Here is a 20,399-nt window from a genome sequence, read left to right as displayed (position 1 = left end):
CAAATGGTATAAAGAAGAGAATGTCCAAAAAAAATTTTCTTGATTTGCAATCATTAATGACTATCACTACAGACCTCTAAAAAATACTGCCTTTCAAAAAATTCAGATAAAATGAAGCATTCCATGACAGTTGGAAATTTTAAAATAACAGTTACCAAATGGTTATCAGTGGTTTAGCAGATGATCAGATTCTCAATATCTTCAGTGGTTATGAAAGGAAAAATAAAAATAGTCCTTTTTAGCAAGTTACTCAAACGTAAGTTTCACTGAGCCAAAAAAGTTCATAAGAACTTTGCCAGATTCAACATCTAAGATCAGATAAGGATCAGTTGAAGCCAATAACACTTGCCAAACTAGAATTTGCTTTTCCGATGAGGCATTTATTTTACTTCACTTCACTATGGAGGTCTGTAAACCTTTAAGTAGATATACCATTGTACTCAGAGATTTTTGGTTTTCCATTTTTTTTTTTTTAACCAAAAAAAAATCACTAATATGTACATTGAAGCTTCCTTGGGCTTGATGAAGAGAGTCCTTTACCATCCTTATCAAAAATCTGATTAATGAATAAGAACAACAATCTGGAAAGAAAGCAAGATTCCTCAGGAGTAGAAACAGTAAGAAATACTGCTAAATCTACTCAGATAGAAGAAATTTATTCAATTTTCACTTGAGAATCAGCTTGAACTGGAAACATCTGTCTTTTATGTATCAGGGCTAATCTTTCTACATGCCACACTGGAGAAATTTTAAAGCATTTGTGCAACAACTGGTATTCCTGTTAACATAATCCAATGGATGAAGAAATACCATTAAAAAGTCAATTCCTACACATAAAGGGGAAAAACACATACTGCGGCCTATCAGAGGGTGTCAGGTGAAAGGAAGAAGAGGATCAGAAAAAATAACTAATGGATACTATGCTTAATACCTGGGTACAAAATAATCTGTATGATAAACCCCCATGACTCATGTTTACCCATGCAACAAACCTGCACAGCTTGCACACATACCCCTGAACTTCAAACATAATTTTTTTTTAAAAGTCCATTCCTAACCTCCATTCCTAACCTAGATTGTTCTTTTTATTTCTAACGCTTCCAACTTCAGTATTTTCTAAGTAGGAAGTGCTTATTTGTCAATGAATTGTCCTTTAGAAACCTGAAAAAAAAGTTTCTACTATCTGCTGGATGTTGACATACAGAAAATTGATTAAGATAATCAAGAATAGACAATCCCTAGAATACATCTTAGGACTTTTAATAAGATTTTCTAGAGAATTATGTTTTTAAAGAATGTGTGTTCACATAAAAATTAATCTCATAAACATTTATCTTAATTATTTTGGTAGATATTGATAGCTTTTGGATTGATAAAAATTATTCTGCATTTCACTGGCATGTTTGTACTTTTCAATAAAATACAAGCAGAAGATATATTATCAATTTTTGCATTTCACTGGCATGTTTGTACTTTTCAATAAAAAGCAAGCAGAAGAAATATTATCAAAAAAGATCCACTAAAATTAAGCTTTTCAGACTAAATGACACAAAGATTCATAACAAAATGGTAACCAGAAAAGTAGGTGAATAATATTATATATACTATATGATTCAAATTTTAAAAAGAAATAAGCATTAAAAAATATCAAAATGTTAGTAGTTATCTCTTGGTTAGTATATTGCTTTATTTTAAATATTATTTGAATTAACCAAATTCTCTAAAATAAGATTTTTTTTTAGATTTTATTTTTAAAAGACATAGTTACAATTCTACCAATTTAACATGACATTTTAATAAATAATAAATTTGTTTTATATTTTTTTCTAGAAATAAGACTCAAATAATCTTATGTTTTTACCTTATGAAAACTTCCATAAAATAATGTCTTTACTTCATCTGTGTCAAATGTAACAGTTTGTACCTCGCCTCTTATATCCTTGTTAAAGAATGATAATGTCTTGCTAGAAGCTGTAATCAACATAAAGTGTTATTAAATCACATGCATTGTATACCTTTTATTTAAAGTATTAGCAAATGATTTTTCGAGAGATTTCTTTAAAAATAAAATAATTTCTGTTGTGATAAAATGTAATTAGGATATTTATTGGTGTGTTATACTAGGAAAAGTTCAAACATAAAAATATATACCAAATAAATATATATATAATGTATATTCAGAAAGTTTTTTAAAAGAGAAAAGAAAAACATATTCAAAACTAAGTATGCATGTGCCTTGAGATAAAAATTCTTACGATCTGCAATCACTCCAACTTGTGGTTTGTAGTCTCTGTCTGTGATTTGCCAAATTGCAAAAGGGTCACTGGGAGTTTCTGGGAGAAGTCTGAATAATAATATAATCGTGTATGAAGGAGGGAGTCCATTTGGGTGTAGGTCTCTGTTGGATAAAATGAAAGAAAAAGGAGAAGAAAGAAAAAAACAAAAGGAAGAAAGAAAGATTGATTGATTTAACATCAAGAACAGATACTCTTTTAAATCTCTGCACCAGAATCTCATATGGGTAGTATTAGAGGCTATTTGTAATAATCTGGCTCCTTCTGACTTCTCCTTAGAAGGAGAAAAATTTAGGAAGCACATCAAAAGAACAAGCACTAAAGATCCATTATGTAAATTGTAAGCGATTATTTCTAAATTGATAAAGTCACGAAAGTCTGGGAAATTACAAAATAGTCTTTTATCCTACTAGTAATAACTAATTTTTTGAGACACAGAGTATTATAAAATTATATGATAATTTTAGAATGATAAACAGTATGACTATGGATATAATTTAAAGAGAATGAATCTTACTAAACATATTTAATTTCAAATGTCAGCAGTATGAGATCATAAAATGGCTTAAGGTTTTAATTTCTCTCTCCCTCCCTGTCAGTAATAGTTTTTACACTTCCAAATTTCTCCCCTGAAATCAAATAAATCACCCCCAGAGCTCATATATTCCCAAAAACAAAATGCATTTTAAATGTGAAGGCCATATACATATGCAAACATTTAGTGATGATAAAAGGATGTGAATTAATTGAAAGGAAATGTTTCTTGGCTCTAAGCTGTAAGACAAAACAAAAAACAAAAAATTGGTCCCATGTGTCCCTCCAGACTTTAGTCAATCATTGTTCTGGGGGAATCTTTGAAGCAGAATTAATGGTTTTCTATCTGAGACCATTTAATAACATTTTCTCCCTGAAGGTAAGAAAAAGAACCAGATAATAAACTCATAGAAAAGAAGCTATTCCTCCATGAATTTTGATAGAGGACACAGAGCCTTCATGTCCTAATACCACACCACTAATGCCATCTTGCTTTTAAAACATATGCTCTGGGCAAGCCGACATGATGTCTTTTATATGTTCAAGAACTGTCTTTATAATATTCTATGTTACAAATAATATTTTCTCCACATCAACTCATCTCTCACCTAGCCCATTTTTCTCCTTCCTTAGTTAATTAGTGCTTGTGAAAAAATTATGTAATTGTATTTATGTTTCTTTCCTTTCAGTCAAAAGTTCTGATGCTTGAGAAAACAATAGGCTGTCATAAGTTAAAATGTAGAAGTCATATGTTGAGCTGACTGGAAGAGTTAAACACTGGGTATTACAATTCACTGAAAAACTTAGAACTCCGAGCCAACATGGTTAACCATTAAGGAGTTAGAGACTTACAATGTGGTCAAACTACAACAATACGATCTGTGCCTCTTAAAGTAAATTAGCTTTGGTTTTAGTCTGAATTTTCCATCAGCTTTCTCAGAGCATTTCATATTTCAGACATCATTTCTGACCCTGTTCTGAGCTTACAATAACTTTATTTCTCATTGTTCTTTTCTCTCCATAAACTGGCAAACATATTTTTCAACATAAAAAGTTTTCATTTTAATGAATAAGAAATACAGATTTCAGTTATCACACTCAGGTGCAAACATTCATGAAGTAAAATAACATCTACAGCTACACAACAGATTGCTAGAGCATCAGCCAATAAAAACTAAATGCCAACTGTCTGATCATGGACGAGAAAAACTACCTTTCATTTTCTAGAGGTCTGAAACGCTAAAAAGAATGTTTGCTCTCATTCTGCACTTATTCCATCCAGTCTTCTGCACCACAGGGAGAGATGTTCAAAATATTAAGTTGCCTTCCTGTTTTAACAGCTTTTCTAGCCTTAAATTCAAAAGGGTCAGTAATATGTTACCGGCATGAGCTTCTTGGATCTGGGAATAACGAGGCCTGAGTCTTAGTCTCCTGTGTGCAAACAACTATGTAACCTGGAAACAATTAACCCAACTGTATTTAAGAAAACCCATCAGGGTCATCCATAAGCAGTCTTCCGACAATTCTAAAGTTCCAGGATTCTGGGAAGTCAGCAAATATTCCAAGAACTTTCTGCAGGTCTTAAGAAAAGGAGAACCTCCTGTTGTCACACTTACGCTGTAGGCTGATTAACAAATGCATTCTTCTGAATCCTGTAAGCTGAGTAGCTGGGGAAAGACCCTGACTCCAAAGATACTCCTTGTACAGAAGCAAAATTCTTTTCTGTCAGGTTGTACGCTTCAAGCATCTTAAAACCTTTACATCAGAAAAGAAAATATTAAACGAAGTACATTTTAATTATTTTATTGCTTAAATCTGGAAATTAATTAGCCCAAAAGTATAAATGCTTACCTGGTGAGGTGTAGCCATCCAAATAAATGAGAGGACAACCTGCAATGTACAGTGTTCTTTAAGTATGATTCACCAACACGATGTACAAATTATATATGCACAGAAAGTAGCAACGAACATATTTCAAGTAATAAATGACATTGTTCATTTATTAAAATAACTTCTTTATTTACTCTTTTATATATTATTTCTTGTACATTTCCTATGTGTAGGAGAAATTATACTATTAACCAGTGTTACACATATTTCCCTAACATTCTCTAATCCAACTGGAATTTTACAGTACTCTTAAAAATAATAAAATAGAATTAAAGGAGGAATTTTTCACATTTTTCAATAGATTTAAAGAACTTCCCTCCCAGGGAATTTTAGATTTCTGCAAAGGTAGGAGGAGCTTGTCCATCCCCAACCCTCTTCTCTGCCAAGTCTCCAAGCCTCACCCTGGCTACCAAACACCAGGTAACAGTAACAAGTGTGCAGTAGTTTTTGCTCTGGACCCCTCGGAGCTGAGGGTACCAGATGACTGCATCCAGGACCACTTGGAAGAGAAAAGAAACCACTCCAGCCCCCTACTCACTTTCACCAGTGCAGCTGCGCTCCGAACTTCAGCATAAATTTTCATAGTAAACCAAGAAAGTTTGTTTAACCAGTTCTGTTTTTAATAGAATGATTAATGGAGAGGATTACTTTATTTGTAAAGCATAGCCCTGTCTAGGATCAGGGGTCTGGACTAGCCACAGACCCCTGATCAATTATGTAGGATAAACTGCCTCCTGGTAATTATGGAGGATTAATTGCCTCCATAACCTATACCCCAAGAATTGGTGTTAATGGATGATGATAATAAATTGACTTAAATAATCAATCTTTGGTTCTTCACTATAGTTCAAAAGCTGAACTTGAAAATACAAACCCAAACAAACAAATGGGAATCAACTAAATTTCTGAGGAACCATTTTTTTTCCATTGCTCTCTTGAAGCACGGATGTTGACAAAATAAATACCAATTGATTACTAATGGGGAAAACCTTCATCTCACAGAAATGCCCTATGTATGCAATTTGTGGCTGAGATTAATTTAACCAAATGTCATAGGCATTAGGTTGGTGAGAAAAGGATATATTAAAACACTTTATTTCCATACAAGGAAATTACATATTCAAGGCTAAAAATGAACTTCTGACAAGCACACATTTAGCATGATCGCAATAGGAACAGTGATTCATCAGGTTCTCAAGTGATTTCCCAGGATCTATTTATGCACAGACTTGATCCTACAAAGGATATAGAATTGTCTACTGAGTAATTATTTTTCAGAATAAGTGAGGTTATAGATCCATGTTGACTGTGACTCACTTGAAGTGGCAGTTTCACAAACAAATGTAATAAGATTGTCTTCGATCTTCTCAAAAGATTCAAAGTCGTCCACAATGAACACGTGCCGTTCACTTGGTTTGCTGGCAATGTTGGCAAGCTCGTTGTAGTCGACATCAGCCACACCAACTACAAAGACACTGAACCCTGCAAAGTAGAATTTATAGAATGAATCACATATCTTTTTTTCTGTCCTTGTTGTTAGAACAATGCAAAAAAAATCTTATCAGAAATGATGCTGTATTTTCTTACTGTACGCAAGTCCTTTTATTTGACATGAACTCTCTTTAATAAATACATACTTTTTCCAGGTCTTTCTATTTTCTGGTTTAAATAATTCATTTAATTTGATTTCCTAAGATAAAATCCCAACAATTTAAATATGAAGATTTTAATAGCAGAAAGACTTCATGTGGTGCACACTGCCTTCCACAGATCCACAGTCCTGATACACACATGAGTTCTGCAGCCATTAATATTTTAAGCTTATGTGACTCAGAAGTTAAGAATGGGCTCATTTTAAAATCTGGGTTCTTGAAACTGATTTTCTCAGGAAACTCAGGCTCAAAGGCAGAACTTTGGCCATCTTGAAAATGGAATCTACAACTTTCACTGGCAACAGACAGGCTATGACAAATAAGCAAATTTAGGCTGTGACAAATAAGCACATTTTTCACTCCAAAAGCTAAATTTGACATCAGGGGAAAAAAGCTATATAAGGAATTAGAAATATATTTAGAAAAAAATAAGGTAACATAAGAAGCAAATATTTATAAGCCCAAAATTAAATCTACCAGGAGTCACAAACATGCAGAAATCTGGGTAAAGTGTACAACACAATGGCAATACATTTTATAAAAGATCAGCAGGAACAACCTCTATTGAAAAAAGACAATATGACTTAGCACTAATCATAACTTATAATTTTAGCCAAAGAATCTTGCATGTACAGATGACAAGTTCCATGTAATTAAGTACTTTATAATTTACTACAACAAATTATGCATAAGATTCTCTCTAAAAATATATCCACCTTAGACGTTGCTTGGGACAGCAGTGGGTAGGGGGACTGTTAATGCAAGTACTGGAAATATCTACTTTCACCTCTAATGATCTTAAATAACTAATTCAAAGGACAGTGTTACCAGGAGGCTCTCAGTATATTTGACTTCCAAGGTCTATCCCAGAGATGACTCCCTAAGACCTCCATTCCTTGCAACATCTCTTTTAGCAATCATTAAATCTACATCTGCAAAGATGTGCTAAAGCTAAAGGCTTCCTTTTTCCTCTCCTTGCACAGGAAGCAGTATCAAGATTCATTTCTGCTATGGCAGGAAGCCTGCTCTAGCATCATCTCATTATCATTGCTTTCTGTAGCCTTCCAGCCACTATGGGAAAATGTGGTTTGCCCCTTGTCGATCCTGAACCACATCTTACACAAAGAATACACCATGTCATTTTGAGCAGTTGCAAACCATTCCATAATTAAATATAAATCAGCATTACAAAGGTATACAGTGCAGAGTGAAACAGAAACAATAAAGTAACATCAGCAAATTTAGTCTTTTGTAATCATCTGTGAACATTTAAAAATGTTAAAATTGCAAGTACAATCAAATTCATGTATGTGCTTGCCTGACTGCTGGATGACCAAAGCCGCCTTCTTGACCTCATCCTGGGACCGACCATCTGTGACCACAACCAACACTTTAGGGACATTCTTCCTCATGCCACTCTCCCAAGTCAAGACTTTCTCCTTGATAAATGTGAGGGCCTTGCCTACAGAATGAGGCGTGGAACATTTTAGTGTCACCTCAGTGAAAACTACCCCAATGCCATTAGTCACGCCCAACTGATAAGAATCTGGACATTAGCGTGAGATAATACACTCAGTTCTGCCACTACAAATGCTTGGAGAGTAAAGGTCTACATATACACGTACCTGTTCTTGTGTTTCCTCCTCTGTACCTAATATTCTGGAGGGCCCCAAGGGCTAGGGCCTTGTCATTGTATGTGTTCAGCTTGAACTCAGACTTGACCTCATCACTGTATTGCACAAATGAAACCTGAAGGAAAACGTGGTTTAGCAGTGAGCATAAGTCATCTCATTTTATATTTCAATCTTCAAGTGATTCTCTAGCTGCAGAATAAAGTGGGGGATGGGGCGTTGTAAAAAGTATCTCAGACCTGATAGAATATTGTAAGCTCTTTATAGCTAATATTATAACACCTACTGCACTTGTCTCATTAAATTCTTTAATTTTCAATCTTCAATGAAATTGTCATAACTGACGTTAATAATGAAAATATACTATATTCATGTTGTGCCTTTCTCTAGGACATAGAAAGGGATGAATAAAGCTGGGGAGTGGTGAGATCCCAGGATTAGACATGAGAACATACCATCTCGAATCCAAATGTTGGTTAAACAGTTGACTCAGCCCACTGCTGCTTCTCACTGACTCTATCGGTTCTTTATGGCAATATAAAAATGTCACGTGTGTGATTATAATCATCCCTCATCACAAACTCATTGAAAATGGGATTTAGAGGGAAAAGTATAGGCTTTGTACTCAGGATTCACTGGGTTCAAATTCTAGCTCTGGCATTTAATAGCTATGTGACAATGGATTTTTTTATCAGTAAAATGAGGATAACTATACTTACTTTCTAGGATTGTTTTAAAGACTAATAATCCTGTATACAAAGTAACTGGTACATAGGAGTTAATAAAATATGGTAGCTATTTTTTGTTAGAAATACAAATTCCTAAAAGGATGAAAAAAAGCTTGCTTGTTGAATTAATGTGGTTAAATTAAGAATATAACCACATTAAATTTAGAATATAACTAGGGCGAATTTTTACTCTTCTTGGGTTGGATTAAGGTCTAGAGGATTATTTGAGGATTTGAAATTTACTATTCCATAAAAGAGGACATGTTTTGTTGATGAAATTGTTTGTGGTTTATTTCAAAATATCTTATTTTCATGATGCCACAATTATGATCAAACTGCCAAAATAAAGAAAATTCAGCAAAGAAATGGGAAAGAAAAGGAGAAATTATTTTTTAAAAAGATAGTCTCTTGCTTTAAGGAGTCAAGGATTTAGATAGAAGAGTAGATGGAAGACAGTCACACAATTAATGACAATATGAAGTGATATTTGTTGTAATGCAGCAATATAGACAAAATACTTCAAAAGCATGGAATGGGTAAAGCCATCATGGCGCCTTACCAGAGGGGGTGGAATTTTAATTGGGTCTTTTAATTGGGTTAGGGTTACATGATGATTTATTCTTTGAGGCTTCTCATGGAAATATAAACTTCTCTAAGTACTTCAGTATAACTAATATATTTGGAGTGATTTCAGAGCAAGATAATTGGTAGTTATCATTTTAAAAAAGCAAATGAAATATGCTTTAGCTCAACAATGGACATTCTTCTGGTCAAGGTAATTTTCTGCAAAGTAATGATAGAGGCAGAAGTTCCACACACTCACTCCAGTCACTGTTTATCACTGATTCTTCTAACTTCACAGGGCATGAAAATCACAAAGAATTTAATATCCAGAACTTTGGATGAATTTCTATAGAAATGTGTCATGGTTGGAAGCAGGAAGTTAAGAGTCAGAATCCCCTAAGTTCTCCAACAGGAATATTATCTAGTCAAAGATAAAAACTAATAAACTAATAGAAAAAACATTTATTTTTCTATTTATTTATCATGTACACCCAATTCCCTCCCAAAAATACATGAATAAAGGAAATAGTAAGTAAGAGAAGGTCAAAATTGAGTTTATATTGAAAAGACTTTTTACTTAAAAAGAGTAAAAAGAGAAGTTCAAAGGAAAGGCAAGACATCACAAATGAGTGGCCACTGGTGGAATGACACTCACCTGAATCCCAGCAGGACTGATTTCATCAAAGCCTCCCACAGTATTGAAGATGAATTTTACAACTTTGTTAAAATTATCATCCCCGATGCTCCAAGAGGCATCAGTCAAGAACACAATATCTGCCTTGGCCCCTTTGCATACTACAAAAAAAAAGAAAGCAGAAGAAGCCCCAAATCTCATGAATTCTTTCATTTAAATGAAATCACATAATTGAAAATGTAGTATAACACCTTGCTATGCAAAGTGTGGTTCTGTAGCAACAGCACTGCCTGGGAGCTTGTTAGAAATGCAGAATGTTGGGTCCTACCCCAGACTTCCTGAATCAGTACCAGCAGTAATAAGATGACTCATATGCACAATAAATTTAAGAAGCATTGGACTAACAGATCCACAATACCTGCCCTGGAATTACTCCATTTGTTTAGATCCATTATACAAAGATATAATCTTACCTCATGGAACTCTTCAAGTAGTTTTGAACAATAAATGAGAGGAGAAATCAAATAAAAAGTTTGGAGATTTGGAATATAATTGTTAAAGATTGACTTTATGCAAATAAGTTCTTTTTTTTTTTTTTTTTTTTTTTTTTTGAGACAGGGTCTCACTCTGCCTTCAGGCTGGAGTGCAGTGGCGATCTCAGCTCACTGCAACCTCCGCCTCCCAGGTTCAAGCGATTCTCCTGCCTGAGCCTCCTGAGTAGCTGGGACAACAGGCACGTGCCACCACACCCAGCTAATTTTTGTATTTTTAGTAGAGACGGGGTTTTACCGTGTTGGCCAGGATGGTCTTGATCCACTTGTCTCGGCCTCCCAAAGTGCTGGGATTACAGGAGTGAGCCACTGCACCTGGCCAAGTCCTTTGTAAAATTTAAATTAAGCCACTAGAATCATATGTAGGAAAGAAGATTTTTATTTGAATATCTAGACTTGGAGGCTAAGAAAAAAATCTAAAAACAATTAACAAAATTTTAATTTATAAAAACTTAACGTAGAGAAGTTTAACACTGAGAGTGAACCCTAATGTAAACTATGGACTTTGGGTGGTGATGATGTGTCAATGTAGGTTCATCGTTTGTAACAAATGTACCACTCAGATGTGGGATGTTAATAGTGGAGGAGGCTGGGCATGTGGTGGGGAAGGGCAGTCTGTCTGGGAGATGAAAAATCTCTGCATCATGCCTGCAATGTTGCTGTGAACCTAAAACTACTCTAGAAAATAAAGTCTATTTAAAAAGAAAAAACTTGTTTCTAAACCAAGATTATTTACTGAATTTCTTTCTATATCTATTTTAAAGGAACCCATTATTATTTTACCCTACAATATTACACTAATTTTTAATTTTACTTATATAATTGGTTTAATAAAGTTGTAACATTCTACATCCTTCTAAGATAAAATAAAAATATATTTAAAATATGAAATGTTTTCTATTAAATGCTGGAGACAGCATATGAGAAAAGAATAATCCAGTAGTTATTTAACTTAACTTTAGCTTGATAAAGTGCTAAAGAATTGCCCTCAAGTGCTGAGAGACCAACCTTAATAAATCACTATGTCGTTTTACCAGTTCACTGCAAGTTACAATTATCTTCACATTTTGGTGAATGGAAAATTTTTTAGCTTTGTGTAATCCAGGGAACTTCTCAGGTTGGACGCTAGGAATTTTAAAGCCAACAGCCTCAAGGCTTACGTTGCAAATATAGCCAAAAGGGTTCACAGTGCTTACTGATGCCAGCAGTTAGCAGAAAGAAATGTCCACCGTGTAACCATGGATCATGGAAGACCTAAATCTGTAAAACTGAGGACACACACTTCCAACTGAAGAGCTGGAATAATTTATGACTGATTTTATTCACACCAAAATGTGCCCAGAGATGGAGAGAAACAAATTTCTGATAATCTTCTCTTTCAATCTAAAAACTCCTCAGCAGCAATAATAAATCAGAAATGTTCTATATTAATTGTAAATGATGCACATGCAGCATAAATAAGAAGTCTGTAGGTCCCTGTCAGCTGAATGTATTGCCTATTTAGCTGTACTTACCATCCCGGGCTGGTGGAATGGTGGGAGGGGGAGGAGGGGTGGGTGGCTCTGTAGGGGCTTCTGTTGGTTTCACAGCTAGAATTTAAAAATAATAATTTTAAAAACACACCATGTGCACATTTTATATCCCAGAAAGTAAATTTTAAGAGCGATTTAAATCCTGGATACCAAATCAAGTCATACAAAATGAGACACCACTGTCATCAGTACTAACATACTGGGGATTTTATTCCATCCAAATTTGGTGTCACTGGTAGTCATTCAACATCCACTACAGCGACAGAAAATAAAGATCTAAAGGGAAAATGTAAGGCCTTCAGATAGGGTCAAATGAGCAAAAGTCACTAATATGAATTCACCTTCTCACTGTCAGCGAGAGCCACCTCTCCCTCCTTTAGACCTTCCTCAAAGTAGCCCCAACTCGATAACAGGGACAACTTGCAATTGCTACAGAAAAAGGTCCTGAACCAGCTTTAGACTCCACATTCAGGAACTCACCATCATCCTATCATTATTGCTACCCCTGGGGAGAGGTACCTGCACAGGATTCACTTAAGTCTTCCTTACCTAGAGCATTCTATTCTAAAGCCTTATGAAGGCTTTCCAGATTTCTCAAAAACTTACTGGTATGTTCTTTAACAGAGACTCCTGGTCCCTCGAGATTTGGTGTCTGCACAAAAACAGTGACACCATAATCAGTGTCTGGTGAAAGGCCAGTGAAGCAGTGACTGGTTTCTGATCCACGCACTGTAATTTCTTGTCCCCTGGTTCCTGATTATGACAACAAAGGAAAATGCCAGTGTCATCACCAATTATATTTCAAGACAATTTTATATATCATTGCTATAAACAAAATGGTATCTTCTTTACTGAAATTTAAAATGTTTCCACTACATGCTCCAGATCATTTTTTTCTTTTTTACACACATACCATCTGCAGGACTTAGTTTTAGCCTGTAGGAGGTGGCTGCCCGGTGAGCTGACCATTTGACACAGAATGTATCCCACCCAATCTGGTGAGTTTTCAGATCTGTTACATTTAAATATACTATAAAATAAAGAAAGAAAGAGATTTACTTTGTAAATTAAAGCAAAAAAATACACTTTTAATCATAACACAATTTTCAAACTTTCACTGTGGGTGAAAAAAAGTTCAAAATTGTAACATGTTTCCTTAGAAGAAACATACATGAATCGTATTTGAAAATGTGGTACTGCCAAAATAGACCCCCCTTTCTATCACTGATTTTCAAGGAAAGGAAATTCCGTATAGTCTCTCTCACAACTAAGAATTTCAAAAACATCTCATGGAAAATAATGAAAACAGTTTCTAAAAGGCTATCTGCTAAGTCATTAAATAGTTATCAAAGCAATGGTGTCATTAAAATATATCTGTGGACTGAATCACTAATCATGATTCGATAATTAAGTCAAAGTAAATCAATGGATTTAGGTAATATATATCTTAATATCAAATGTAAAGAAGAACTAAGTAGCATCACATATCTAATTTTACAGGTCATTCATGGATAAAATGATAATTTCTATAATTTTTATCTTTTAAAATTCAAAATATAATATTTTATGTGAAATACACAAATTTCTCATCATATACATTTTTATATACTCAATTATAATATTTATGTAATTGGATCGGTATTTTGTCTAACCAGACACAAAATAGCCTGCCTACATAATGCTGAGGAAACATGTATATGTTCAGAAGCAGTAAAATTAGAATAGGCTGACCTGGTAATTTCTACTATACTTTTTCTTACAACCAAGAAAATATCCATGACTCACATGTAGTGCCTTGATCTGTCAAGGGGACACTGAGTCCGGAATCATATTGAGCATAAACATTCACATCGTAGGTGGTGCTGGGATTGAGATTGTGTAAGGTATATGATGTCATCTCTCCAACAAAGGCTTCCATGGGCTCATTGGAACCTTTATTAACAACCACAAAAATATACAGAAGCATGCCATTACTAGCATGAAATTCTGCGTAAAATTAAAGATCCTACAGTCAAAGGGAATCACGAACACCATTAATTCCATAGTCCTCATGTACTTACTCACTGGAGCACAAGCTACATTATATGGCAAATATGAAACTATAAGCAGACACTGATTTCTTCACCCTCCTATTTTCAAAGCACAGCACAGCATTTGGAATATAGTAGGTATATAATCAATGTTTCTTTAGTGAATGAATTCTCAAGCTTCTTTCTCAAGCCCTATTTTGCCAACATAGTGTTTTGCATATAGTAGGTGTTCAATGGACACTTCTTCATTTATTGTAGAGACGATCTAAGAACTTCTATCTTGGACCTCATTCCACATACTTTGGCTGCTAAAGTCCTTAGTTACCAACCCCACTTTCTTTTTAAAGTTCTTTTTCTATTTCTTACATAGGTTCAAATTTTATTTCCTTTCTCTTGCCTTCTCTCCTTCATGTTTTTTCTAATTCATACTCTTCCTGGATATATAGAAGATGCCCTAACAAATTTGGTACGAAGAGCATTTTTCTTCCAGTTTCGCTAAGCATATAGACAGAATATTAAAACAAAAATAACAAATAGTTTAATCAAGGTGATATTAATTTAGGTGAAAATTTCAGAGGGGATTTGAAAGTAAGGCTGTCATGAATAAGCTGCATGGAATCTATGTCCAAAATAAAATAATACCTGGGCATAGTGGGAAAAATACAAAGGTATAATGATGGAATATTCATTATTTCATGATCATATAGGATGTCTGAAGACAGGCATCTTTGATTTGTGCAACTTTATGAACCAAGTCAAACTTTTTAATCATGACATTTAATTAGCCTCTCATCTATACCTATAATAACAATGGTACTTAAGATGATTGGCTTAAAATGTTATTGCCAAAAACATTGCCTTTGGTGACAGGAAACTTGGTGTGATACCTGAACTCTCAGGAGAACCTAATAGTGGGAGATGAAAGAGAAAATACCCTGATATGCAAATAACCCTCCAAAGCATTTCTATGAAGACAAAGGCACTTCCTTACCCACTGGCTTATATACAATTTTATATCCAAGAACTGGAGAGGGTGAAGGGTCCCAGGACACCCTGAATCTTGTATACCATTCGTCAGAGATGTGTATGTTCTGAGGAGGAAGGAGTCCCACTGGAAACAAACATTGACACACATTACTGACCTTTTATTGGCATACAAGGAGAGCACAGAACTTTAAAAGTATTGGTAGGGAAGCCCAGTGGGAGCAATTTCATAATATCCCATAATGTCTTTATCCAGAAAACAATTAAAAGGCATTGAAGTATTCAAAAACTGCTGAATAGTTTTCCAAATTTAAACAGCAAATCAAATAGACTCAAGAACTAGTGATTTCCAGAACTGCCTTCTCAGCAGGAAGCAGTATCCAGAGCTGAAACATTCTATGACTCAGGATTATAGAAAATAAAAAAGATCTCAAACCATTTTTACAATGTCATATATTACAGATTGTTAGAAACAGAAAGCAATTTAGAGACTATCTAGTCCAACCACTTCATCAAATACATAAGATATTATTTGCCCAAAACCACACAGCTACCTAATAGTGCTTTTTCCCTATACCTTTCTATCCTCCACCAGCATTACCTAGAATAAATCCTTAAGCTTCCAGAGATACTGCCCCCAAGTTCACAACTTATAAAATCAATGCCGTTCAGGTAACATGTTAAGTAGTTGCTGTAGTTACTATTCACAGCATTACGCAAATAACGAATCCAACTTGAAAAACTTTTTTCATAAGAGAAACAAAATATGACTTTGGCCCTTCCTGGAAAATATAAGATCTAGTTTTTAAAAATCCATTTTGATAAGCATGAAATTCTGAAATATGCCATTTTTCCCCAGGAAAGTCCCAAAATACAGTCTAAAATCTGAAAAAAAATTTAAAAAGTGAAGTTGTTAAAATCATCTTGAGTCATGTGAGTCTCCATTGACTCAGTCCTGTAGACAACAATATCACTAAATACAGATTCTTGACCTTGAGAGACTGAGCTGAATCAACTCTAGTCCTGCTTTTCCCTTAGGAGCTTTCAAATGTCACCTCTTTAAATTCTGTAATATTGTCAAGATCATTTAAGCTCAAAAAGACTTTTGGCAAGTGACTGCAGAAAGAAACCTGAAGTCATGTTACTTAAGTAGATTTTTGGTGAATGAAGTATAAAAGAGCAATGCCAATATCTACCAGTAACAAAACTCGGATCTAGAGTTCATCCTACCTTTATGCTAAACTAATGGCTCTCAGCCATTGCTGCACATTAATGAGAACATCAGCATGTCCAGCCCACACCTCACACAGTTATATCAGTATCTCTGGGAGTGGAACCCAGGCATAAGTATTTTTAAAGCTCCTCAGGTGACTGTAGCAAGCAACCACATTAGAGAATTTTTAAACCCTAAGAAATTACCAACAGTATAGTGTAAAAATGGGTCTGAACATCGATAATTCTATGTAAATGGCTTAGTACAATAAAAAATACATTTTTCTTTTTTAGAAAAAGCTAAATTTGTAGACAGAAAATGATTGCTGATCATCTCACTTCTGTATTTATGACTTAAGATTCAATCACAATGGAATATTTCTTACTGATACTATATTGACTTAACAATTATAGCCTTAACTGACACCATACCAATTGAAACATTATTCAGAGAATATGCAGTGGTTTTCCAAAGAAGAAGTAAAACTATCTTAAGCAAATAAAAATATGTAGATGGTCTTTTTCTTCTCTTAGTGAACCATTAAAAAGTTAAAAACAAATTCCTTTCACATGTCATCATTTTGACAAAATTTAATATCTAATACAAATAATACAATATTAGCGTGGTATTTGAGATGTACTGGTAAAGATAAAATTTTAAGATTTTAAAAGGTAAAAAAGCAACATTAAGATCTTAACAATTTCAAAGCAGAAACAAAAAGGCGGAGTACAAAACACTTACCAGTTCTTCCATTTCCTGTTAGATGGCCACCATCTCCATCTTCATAAACAGCAATAACAGTAATTTTATATGGAGTGTCAGGTTGCAGGGGCTGCAGTATTACATTATTTCTTCTGCCTGGGACTGTGGTCTATAGAGGAAGTTAAATTATAAATGTACTACCATCTGGAAGACTTCCAGATCAAAAGACAATATTGTTTTATGTATTCCCATAAACAGTAAGACTAGTTTTTTTCACATTTTATTTTTGCTGCACAATGCTCATGACAAGAAAAACTATCTTCACTTCTTCTCTGCAGCTTAGGAGAGTGGTTTTAGAGTCAGACAGATCTGGGTTCAAATCCCAAATCAGCCACTTAACAGCCATGTGACCTAACATCTTTGAAGAAAACTGTATTAAAAGCAATGCCATGTACAGTGCTTCAGAACACCTTACTGAGTACTCCAGCACTCAGTAGTAAGCTTGTTTCCTTCAGATCTCATCATCACATGTTCCGCTTTCATGTACAAATATGTACCCAGTACCCACTGCAGGCCAGGCACAGTGGGACAGGTATTAGCTACTGAGAATCCACTGGTGAGCAAAAATTGACGAAGTTTCTGGCCTCAAACATATCAGTTTGGCTGATACTAGTTAGCTGAAAAAGATTCAACTACCTCTTCAAAGAAGAAATGAACCAGACATCTCAATCTCTCTTCTAAACCTATGTTTTGTTTCTACAAACAACATAGATAAGGTATGCCAGTGAATCCTGGCCTGGAGTCCTATAACTACAAATGATAAACTGTATTTTCAATGTTTTCAAAAAGTAAAGGGAAATTACTTATTTGCCCATGGCAAGGTTGCACAAACACTAACCATGAGTTTCTCTGCTTTGGCAAACTAACTATAGTAGTACTGTTTATCTCATTTTGAGCAGAAACTATAAATGGTAGTTACATGTGTTTCTTATTAATAAAAGTAGGGACTTGAATTAAAGGTTACTATATCAAGTTCCAGTAGATGAAATATTTCATCACATGGGGCTCAGGGAGGGAAAATTATCTAAGACGATCTATGTGGTAAAAAGATGGCAAACCACAGACCTAATTTACAATCAACGTCTTGTGCAATATTCTGCAAGCGTATCACAGCAATTAATCACTAAATTTCAAATAGAGTAGTTTTTCCATTTTTCCACTCATAACAAATGGATGTGCATAGTGAGGGCTATGAAGAAGCTACCAGAAACTTGAATCTGGTTCTGGAAAGACAAACTATGACACTCAAAAAGTTTGAAGCTAATAGGAGAGTATGTATATTCCAAAACTAATGTGCACCACAAAATGTTAAGCTTAAAGAAAAGAGAGATCAATTAACACTGGAATATTTAAGGGAGACCTTGTAGAGGAATTAGGTTTGAGGAAAGGGTAAGATTTGGATAAACACACTATTTGAATATTAACTTAGACATTCCAGAATGATAGGTATCATATTTCACTAAACTTGGTTCCTGTGGTGTCATTAGGTGGTTAGAAATGTTCAGTTAATCATGCAATAAGATAGTTTTCCTATCTGCCTTTAGAATAAAAATGAACCCAAAGACATGCTTCTCTATGGTATGAGAGGCCAGAAAGAGAAAAATCATAAAGTGTGACTATCAAGGACTCAACTGTACTCACAGCATACCTCTAAAGAAGTTTAATTTCACCGTCCATTCAGATAAGATGATAAAATGTGCCAATAAATGAGTATTAGACTTACATATTCATCAATTGGATCACCAACAGTGGGAGAATAGATGATCCTGTACTGCTGAACTGGCCCATCAGCATGATCCCAGGCTACCGAAAGGCTATTAGTTGTTTCACCAAAGACTCTCAGGTTCCTTGGTCCACTCCGTGGTACTAAATAAATGAAATACAATAGATTTTGTTGTCTGCCTGTGAGCATTACCTAGGCCAGATTAAGGAGGTTGCTTGCATGTGTTTCATTCACCATTCACTTGGGTGTTTCCTCCCATATAATAAAATACACATTTATGGTTTTAATGTGAAATCATAAACAGTGTATTTCAGAGCTATGGATACATGTTGAACTTTCAGTGACCTAGAGCTAGCTTTGAAAGGTAGACTAGGAAAAAGGAGAATTATTTTAACCACTATAACCATATCTATTCGATAAAACATAAAGACTAACTCCTCACATTTCCAAAGTCCCCATTTGGTAAGAAGACTCACTGCAGACTAGAAAGAGGGAAAAAAGGAAGATGCAGGGTAGAAGAGGAGAAAAAGGGGAAAAACCCCTCCTTAACTCATGTCCCAAATGAGAACACAAACAGATGAAGTTCACTTCACACAAACAACAGTCACAGACCCAGTGTTTTCGCCTGGAATGTGAAGGTAGGGGATCCCAGGCAGAAAGCACCCATCTCTCACCACCCCCTCCCATCTGTCACTCAATCAGAGAAGCCCTGCCTATCTAGCTACCAGGGAATGGAATGGAGAAAGGATTTCTGCCTCACGCGTTCGGCCCTGGGCAGGGCTGGGATTTCCCTCTCCATCCGAGTATAGAGCCACAAGGTTCACGGAATAGAGTGTGTCCGGAATCAGCCGCTCCAGATGCACCATGCGTGTGTTTCCTGGCACCACTATCTGCAGGGGAGGAAATGCCAAATTCTGCCTGACAACAACTCAAATGCTTACCAAGTCTTCAGTTAGTCATCACAATAGTATTTATAATAAAATGTTGAGCCCAGCCACATCAGAAGCCAACTGTGCTTCTCCATGAGATCCACCCAGACCATATCACTAAACAAAATTTGTCCTCAGAAATTCCCTTTCCAAAAATAGTGACCTCATCCTTGACCCTTAGTAGCTTCAGTTATCTCCATTTATATTTATTATAAACATTCTCAAATATAACATGCAAGGCTCATGATATTTCCTCAAAAAACATCCTGCATGTTAAATACACACAAGAATAGGGACTCTTACTTGTGGTGGGGGAGATTTTGTGTTGAAATACAGACTCCATGCAATGCATACAGGTAAAGTTGTCTTAATATGTCCTACCATACATGGACATGAAAATCAATGTTCTTATCAAATGCATATATTGTTTATCATTTGTTTATCTTCATCAACATTGTTTATTTTTGCAAAGATTTATAAGTTAAATTAGTTTATAAATTTACTTTCCCATAGGTATTCTGATACTATGCTTATTGAAATTAGGAATTTCTGATTTCTAAATTGTTAGTCTACTTACAAAACTGAATAATGTTATGAATGAAAGATAGATTGGGCAATTTGTGAGAACCAGTGAAGGTAAATTTTAAAATATTTTCATAACAAAGACATACTGACAAGGTCTAACAATTATTTACATTTATTACTGGGTTTTTAACCCATCCAACTAATTCACGTTTTCCCAAAATTC

The 20,399-nt window shown here is 34.8% G+C and overlaps 1 protein-coding gene across 2 annotated transcripts in view; it reads right to left on the bottom strand.

Moving 5' to 3' along the window:
• The window catches only part of COL12A1 (collagen type XII alpha 1 chain), a 121,429-nt gene that overhangs the window by 27,093 nt on the left and 73,937 nt on the right, over positions 1 to 20,399 (bottom strand). For both annotated transcript variants that reach the window (XM_023219254.2, XM_023219255.2), the window contains 16 exons: positions 19,483 to 19,612; positions 18,723 to 18,865; positions 16,979 to 17,108; positions 15,032 to 15,151; positions 13,796 to 13,942; positions 12,924 to 13,040; positions 12,617 to 12,763; positions 11,993 to 12,067; positions 9,949 to 10,088; positions 7,996 to 8,119; positions 7,689 to 7,832; positions 6,036 to 6,200; positions 4,680 to 4,718; positions 4,445 to 4,583; positions 2,256 to 2,398; positions 1,862 to 1,971 (listed from right to left, as the gene is read on the bottom strand). In XM_023219254.2, coding sequence (XP_023075022.1) covers positions 1,862 to 1,971; positions 2,256 to 2,398; positions 4,445 to 4,583; positions 4,680 to 4,718; positions 6,036 to 6,200; positions 7,689 to 7,832; positions 7,996 to 8,119; positions 9,949 to 10,088; positions 11,993 to 12,067; positions 12,617 to 12,763; positions 12,924 to 13,040; positions 13,796 to 13,942; positions 15,032 to 15,151; positions 16,979 to 17,108; positions 18,723 to 18,865; positions 19,483 to 19,612 — 2,013 coding nt within the window. The remainder of the gene's footprint in view (positions 1 to 1,861; positions 1,972 to 2,255; positions 2,399 to 4,444; positions 4,584 to 4,679; positions 4,719 to 6,035; positions 6,201 to 7,688; positions 7,833 to 7,995; positions 8,120 to 9,948; positions 10,089 to 11,992; positions 12,068 to 12,616; positions 12,764 to 12,923; positions 13,041 to 13,795; positions 13,943 to 15,031; positions 15,152 to 16,978; positions 17,109 to 18,722; positions 18,866 to 19,482; positions 19,613 to 20,399) is intronic.

This window comes from Piliocolobus tephrosceles, chromosome 5 (assembly GCF_002776525.5).
Source record: "Piliocolobus tephrosceles isolate RC106 chromosome 5, ASM277652v3, whole genome shotgun sequence".
NCBI lineage: Eukaryota > Metazoa > Chordata > Mammalia > Primates > Cercopithecidae > Piliocolobus > Piliocolobus tephrosceles.
The sequence above is the reverse complement of the archived record's forward strand: the minus strand, read 5'-3'. Positions and strand labels throughout refer to the sequence as shown.